We start from the raw sequence: 7,999 nt of genomic DNA on the forward strand, positions 1-7,999 counted from the left end.
GTAGGGTGGGCTTCTTTTTGTGTTCTGTAGTCAGTTACAACCACTGTAGTTCTCATAATAACAGTGCAATATGATGAGGGTGTGGGAAGAGTTCCCTGTTACACCCATGGAGAAGCTGGCTCACAAGACAAATGCTGTCAGTTCAGTAGGAAAATGCTAGTCCATTTTTTAGGTTACAGGCAGTATCACCTCATGTTTCACACAGACAAATCAAAGTTTATTTGTCACGTGCGCCGAACACAACCTTACAGTGAAATAAATGCATTCTTACAAGTATAGAGTTCAGAACCAATTTTCTTTTGGTATGAAAGATCGCAACCAATTATATTTTGATATCTTTTCTGTAAGACATCACAAATATCAATCAATTCCAAATCGACCTCCAGCCCCCATGAACGTGTGTATGTAACAGTATAACTTTAAACCGTCCCCTCGCCCCGACCCGGGCGCGAACCAGGGACCTTCTGCACACATCAACAACAGTCACCCACGAAGCGTCGTTACCCATCGCTCCACAAAAGCCGCGGCCCTTGCAGAGCAAGGGGATACACTACTTCTAGGTTTCAGAGCAAGTGACGTAACTGATTGAAACGCTATTAGCGCGTACCCGCTAACTAGCTAGCCATTTCACATCCGTTACACTCACCCCCCTTTCAACCTCCTCCTTTTCCGCAGCAACCAGTGATCCGGGTCAACAGCATCAATGTAACAGTATAACTTTAGACCGTCCCCTCGCCCCGACACGGGCGCGAACCAGGGGCCCTCTGCACACATCAACAACGGTCGCTCACGAAGCGTCGTTACCCATCGCTCCACAAAAGCCACGGCCCTTGCAGAGCAAGGGGATACACTACTTCTAGGTTTCAGAGCAAGTGACGTAACTGATTGAAACGCTATTAGCGCGTACCCGCTAACTAGCTAGCCATTTCACATCCGTTACATGTAGGTCTAAAAGGATTGATTAAGGGTAACTATGATATCAACTGAATCATTCAGGAAGCTCAGGTCAACATGCAGGGTCTAGAAGTAGGGCCTAGGGCCTTGGAATTGGACAGATAATGGTGATCTGCAATGTGTAAATACTTCTCTCTTTACAGACAATTTCTTGGGGCACATTTTGTAACCCCAGGCATTTGCACTGGTTCATCCTGCAACGTGCTACTACCCCCCCCCCCCCCCCCCCATCTCAATTCTAGGTCCCTTCAGCCCTGCAAGCACAACGGTATGCAACATGGCCAACATAGTGATCAGTCAAATGGCAATCGTGTTTTCTAGAAACGATGGGTGGTCGTCTGCGCTATTAGAAGGTTCTTTATATCCAATAGTGTCTGTTACAGGTCTGGAGGTTCTTTATATCCAATAGTGTCTGTTACAGGTCTGGAGGTTCTTTATATCCAATAGTGTCTGTTACAGGTCTGGAGGTTCTTTATATCCAATAGTGTCTGTTACAGGTCTGGAGGTTCTTTATATCCAATAGTGTCTGTTACAGGTCTGGAGGTTCTTTATATCCAATAGTGTCTGTTATAGGTCTGGAGGTTCTTTATATCCAATAGTGTCTGTTACAGGTCTGGAGGTTCTTTATATCCAATAGTGTCTGTTACAGGTCTGGAGGTTCTTTATATCCAATAGTGTCTGTTACAGGTCTGTAGGTTCTTTATATCCAATAGTGTCTGTTACAGGTCTGGAGGTTCTTTATATCCAATAGTGTCTGTTACAGGTCTGAAGGTTCTTTATATCCAATAGTGTCTGTTACAGGTCTGGAGGTTCTTTATATCCAATAGTGTCTGTTACAGGTCTGGAGGTTCTTTATATCCAATAGTGTCTGTTACAGGTCTGGAGGTTCTTTATATCCAATAGTGTCTGTTACAGGTCTGGAGGTTCTTTATATCCAATAGTGTCTGTTACAGGTCTGGAGGTTCTTTATATCCAATAGTGTCTGTTACAGGTCTGGAGGTTCTTTATATCCAATAGTGTCTGTTACAGGTCTGGAGGTTCTTTATATCCAATAGTGTCTGTTACAGGTCTGGAGGTTCTTTATATCCAATAGTGTCTGTTACAGGTCTGGAGGTTCTTTATATCCAATAGTGTCTGTTACAGGTCTGGAGGTTCTTTATATCCAATAGTGTCTGTTACAGGTCTGGAGGTTCTTTATATCCAATAGTGTCTGTTACAGGTCTGGAGGTTTCAAAATAAGAATAGCAGGAATCCTGTTTTCTAGACATGACCACCTGCTGCCTTTTAAATCAGTGTGCAGTTCCATCTCCCACAGGGGAAATTAATGCTTTTCTCAAGTTACGTTCATTATTCTGTTTTTTTACTAGGCTAAACGTTGGCCTGCAGCTCATCACCATGACTTCCGCGTTTCCCGTCTCTGCAAACATGTGAGACAGGTCCACTGTGATTTAAATTGAATGGAATTCCTGAATTCCTTTTCTAGGGACTGTGCCACAAACTTGGACAATAAACAGCTCTTGGCTTTGTGCCTTTCTCATGTTAATTAGCCTACTGTGGGGAGAAGGGGCTGTCGCTGCCAAACATCCACACAACTCTTCCTGAACTGAGTAGAATCATAATACTACTATACTACCCTGCAGGCTGTATAGGATAAAGCAGGTATAGCCTAAGGAATACTTCCCTCATGCCCTTAACTTAAAACATACAGGTCACTTCCACAAATAAATAGTGGGCCTACTGGCCTAACCTGTACAACAACTAAATATTAACGTAACATACAGGTCACTTCCACAAATAAATAGTGGGCCTACTGGCCTAACCTGTACAACAACTAAATATTATTGGTATAGAGTCAACATTAGGCTACTATATAGCACATACAGTATATAGCACATGTTTGTGTGTGTGTATGTATATATATATATATATATATATATATATATATATATATATATATATATATATATATAACACACATACATTTTAGAGTGCACACATAGGCAGATATGACATAACATCCGTGTGGAATTGTGTCGCCCTAGAACATGTAAAGGCACGACAGTCCCCTGACAGATATTGTAATGTTGCCTATGAAAGGTTCTCGCACTCTGTACAGTCGGTGCCATCTGCATCTTGCAGTTGTCTCAACTTGCCTTGTCTATAACAGGCGCCTACAAGCCAATGACGCAATAAAACAATAAATGCGGTTAGAGAGGACATTGATCGATATTGCTGAGGCGCAATGGCTCTGAAGTGCCGACTGATAGAGATTCTAAACAATGCTAACTTTGTTGCACAGATTTACACACGACACGATGCCCTCCATAGGGAGAACATTTGGCGCTATTGGGCGCTTGTGTCGTGGGTGTATGTTCCAACATCCTTTCTCAAATCCCCACTCCCCTGCCCAAGAACAGTTGGATAAACGAGCATGCTTCAATTAGCAACTTTTGTTTTAAGAATTTGTCAATAAGACAATGATTAACAACATGATTGTGACAAACGGGCTTGATGTAGCCAAACCCTGATTAGCATGGGTTGGTAGGCTTTTGTTTGGGAAGCTGGAAACTTTGTAACAGGAAAACTTGGCTGATATCATTTGAGCGATATCAGTTGAATCCGATATATCAGGCTACACTGTACTTTACTAAAAATGAAAGTGTAATTCACAAAAAGTTCTGATTCAACTTACTGTGAGCGTAACTTCATGCTTTTTCAGTCGGTACTTGAGACTCTTCATTGCTGCTGTTTACCTGGTGATGTTGAAGTTGTAAATCTTATTATTCAACGTTCATAATTTAAGATGTTGACAAACGTTTCATTTCTAAACGAAACAACTTTTTCTCCGCTGAGTACCGTACGACTTTCACCTGACTCAAACCAACTAGAGCTGCTAAATTGACAACCAAATAAACCAATGAGAATACAATGTGTCCCGTACCCGTTGGGTTGTAACCAATAAGTCGTAACTGAAGGAGGGACTTCCTTGTTAGCTAGGACAGCCGTACTTTTGGAGTTGATGGGAAAACCCACAGGACAACCTAAGTTTCTGTGCTGATGTGACGTCAGGTTTACCTGGCTGAAAGAGGGAAATGGCGGGACGTGCAGGCCTAGCTTTGCCTTTTCCGAACCTGGCTTGCCTACAGCTATTCATAAATAGATTATTAGATTTATGATCCACACTAGAGCTCATATATCCCACACACATATTAATTCCCGAAAACATTCCTAGGTCTACTTATTTTTTTTGTAATACTGGAATGTTACAAATATGAAAATTACAAAATGATGACTAGGGGCTCTGTTTTTAAACATTACTTAATACATGACTGAATGCATGATTGAATACATGACTGAGTACATGACTGGATACATGACTGAATACATGACTGAGTACATGACTGAGTACATGACTGAATACATGACCGAATGCATGACTGAATTCATACCAAACAAGTGTTGTGCTCATGGAACTGCATTAGACACCATGAGAAACTATGAGCTCATTTATACATTTACTATAAATAATATAATGCATTCAGTTGTGCAACTGACGAGGTATCCCCCTTTTCCTTTTTTGTCCTTAATATTGTACAGACCTTAAGCCAACACCTAGTAACCTGGTCAAGAGGTTCGGACCTCTGGGCGTAACGTTAAGGTGTTGGCTTGACAGTCGCTGGACCAGGGTTTAAGTCTACCCCCCGGATTTGATGCATTGGTGTCATAAGTGGGATGGCACCAATGAGGCCATGGAATAGGTGTGTACATGTGACGGACTTAGTGCAGAGAAGCGTGGGGACATTTTCTCTCTCCAGGAGGAAGGGGGTGATGTAGCAACCTTAACCCAACACCTAGCAACCTCGTCAAGGGTTTCCAACCTCTCGTTTTTTTGTTACGGTGTTGACTTGACAGTCGCTGGACCGGGGTTTGAGTGCTCATGGTTTATACACATTATACACTGAGTGTACAAAACATTAGGAACACCTGCTCTTCCATGACATAGACTGACCAGGTGAAATCTATGATCCCTTATTGATGTAACTTGTTAAATCCACTTCAATCAGTGTAGATGAAGGGGAGGAGACAGGTTAAAGAAGGATTCTTAAGCCTTGAGACAATTGAGACATGGATTGGTGTTGTGTGCCATTCAGAGGGTGAATGGCCAAGACAAAATATTTAAGTGTCTTTGAACAGGGTATGGTAGTAGGTGCCAGGTCCACCAGTTTGAGTGTGTCAAGAACTGCAACGCTGCTGGGTTTTTCACACCCAGCAGTTTCCCGTGTATCAAAAACGGTCCACCATCCAAGGGCCATCTAGCCAACTTGACACAACTGTGGGAAGCATTGGAGTCAACATCCCCATGGAACGCTTTCGACACCTTGTAGAGTCCATGCCCTGACAAATTCTCAGGGCCAAAGAGGTGCAACACGATATTAGGAAAGTCTTTCTAACATTTGGTATACTCAGTGTGAATAGACTAATGCATATTTTCAGGGTTAATGTATGTTAGGAGAGGAATTTACTCAACAGTTGCAGATTTGAAAACTGAACTGGTTGGGCAGGAGGAGGTACAATACTAAACACAGTCTCATCAAAATTGTTCTAATAAAATATATTGGAATGTTGCCTAGTAATGTACGCTGTCAATGTGGAATCAATTAAGCAGACAGTTATTTTCTGTGGGACGGCTCAACTCAACCAAGTCTAAAAAGAGAAAGATTGCCCCCTTCTGGGCAATTATTTTCACAATTTAAAATAATTGATTGGTTATTGATAACAACATAAGACATAACATAATTAAAATCTGCGCTGTAATTGAAACTGTAGGCATTAGCACACTTGCTTGTTTACTTTTTGCTCAAGAAGAGGAAATACTTACGTGTTTCATGGAAACAAGAAAAAGTGCATAGTTTATGAATCATTTTCATAGTGAGATTCATCTTTTTTGTTGGAATAATAAATACAACTTTTAAAGTCCTAGCTCCCACCTCCTACCTTGAACTACCTCCCAAAGAATGTCTTGCTCCGACACGTCAATACACTGAACATAAAGGGCACACTTCTGTCTTATACAAAGGCTCTATATACTGTCTTTCATTCACGTGAAATTCTACAGGTCGGCTCAGAGTGTATGTACAGTATGTTGCATTGGAGGCTGCTGAGGGGAGGACGGCTCATTATAATGGCTGGAACGGAGCGAATGGAATGACATCAAACACATGGCTTTGATGTATTTGATATCATTCCACTTATTGAACTCCAGCCATTACCACGAGCCCGTCTTCCCCAATTAAGGTGCCACCAACCTCCTGTGGTATGTCGACTGGATGTTTTTTTCTTTTTACTATAGCTCTCAAAGTCTCCATAGCAACAGCGTTGCCATGGATTCCCAGTAGTACTGCATTACTGGCAACGCTGTGTCCTGCACCTGTGTGATTGAAGCCAGAGAAAACTCATCTTCCTCTAAAGAGCCTTTGTATTGTCAAGATGTTATACAAGGTCAACAGGCATCGCTGATTGTCAATAGCAGAGCTGACCATTTATGGGCATAGGTTCCTGCTAGCACACAACAACAACATTATGTCCATGGCACACTGTACAGCCAAGACTGGATATATAAGCCACTGCTTCTACAAAGGTACATTTTGTTAGCCTGACTACTCAACCTACACTGAACAAAATTATAAATGCAACATGTAAAGTGTTGGTCCCATGTTTCATGAGCTGAAATAAAAGATCCCAGACATTTTCCATATGCAGAAAAAGCTTATTTCTCTCAAATGTTGTGCACAAATTTGTTTGCATCCCTGTTAGTCAGCATTTCTCCTTTACCAAAATAATCCATCCTCCTGACAGGTGTGGCATATCAAGAAGCTGATTAAACAGCATGATCATTACACAGGTGCACCTTGTGCTGGGGACAATAAAAAGCCACTCCAAAATGTGAAGATTTGTCACACAACACAATGCCACAGATGTCTCAAGTTTTTAGGGAGCAAGCAATTGGAATGCTGACTGCAGAAATGTCCACCAGAGCTGTTGCCTGACAATTGAATGTTAATTTCTCTACCATAAACCACCTCCAAAGTCATTGTAGAGAATTTGGCAGTACGTCGAAACAGCCTCACAACCGCAGACCATGTGTAACCATGCCTGCCCAGGACCTCCACATACGGCTTCTTCACCTGCAGGATTGTCTGAGATCAGCCACCTGGACAGTTGATGAAACTGTGGTTTTGCACAACCAAAGAAGTTCTACACAAACTGTCAGAAACCGTCTCAGGGAATCAATTCTGCATGCTCGTCGTCCTCACCAGGGTCTTGGCCTGACTGCAGTTTGGCGTCGTACCAGACTTCAGTGGACAAATGCTCACCTTCGATGGCCACTGGCACTCGGGAGAAGTGTGCTCTTCACGGATGAATCCCGATTTCTACTGTGCTGGGCAGATGACAGGCGTCGTGTGGTGATAAAGAATTTTGTGATCAATTTACATACATTTAAATTATCCTAATCGGTCTGCAACCCAGAGTGTGTACAGTTCTGGTTTAAATGAAACAGACAGAATTCCCAGTTCACAATTAGTCAAACCCAGTTTTATTCACGAGAGCTCTCCCATTCATATACAAAGATGTTCCTTTTATAACATACTTCTAACCTACGCACACACATACACACTAACATTAGGAGCGCTATCTTCTTTACAATTCTCACCACAGTTTCTCACTACCCAGCTGAAAGTTCAAGTCCCCCCCAGATAGAGGAAACCTGGAGGGGTGTTCCCTGTCCTATCGTACATTCCCAGAGTTCCGGGTCGGTTCAACCATATTTTAATTGTTTCTAGGTGTTTTCTTAAGCATACACACATTTCTCTCTCTCCCAGTCTAACCTAGTTGGACGTATGTTTAATATTTTTAATTACTCCTTATCCATGCTACATAACCTCTAATCCCTAATGATTAAGTTTCCGGGTAGAATTATTTAATCATTTATATTTAAACCTTATAAACTCTTTTATCATGTGGGCGAGCGGTTTTCTGATGTCAA

At 42.0% G+C, this 7,999-nt stretch overlaps 1 protein-coding gene across 1 annotated transcript in view; it reads right to left on the reverse strand.

Annotated features, from left to right (window-relative positions):
• LOC120053424 (uveal autoantigen with coiled-coil domains and ankyrin repeats-like) overlaps positions 1 to 3,832 on the reverse strand; it is a 51,376-nt gene extending 47,544 nt beyond the window's left edge. Inside the window, exon 1 of the mRNA XM_039000553.1 lies at positions 3,647 to 3,832. Coding sequence (XP_038856481.1) covers positions 3,647 to 3,694 — 48 coding nt within the window. The 5' untranslated portion in view covers positions 3,695 to 3,832. The remainder of the gene's footprint in view (positions 1 to 3,646) is intronic.
• Between the last annotated feature and the right edge of the window lie 4,167 nt (positions 3,833 to 7,999).

This window comes from Salvelinus namaycush, chromosome 1 (assembly GCF_016432855.1).
Source record: "Salvelinus namaycush isolate Seneca chromosome 1, SaNama_1.0, whole genome shotgun sequence".
Classification (NCBI taxonomy): domain Eukaryota; kingdom Metazoa; phylum Chordata; class Actinopteri; order Salmoniformes; family Salmonidae; genus Salvelinus; species Salvelinus namaycush.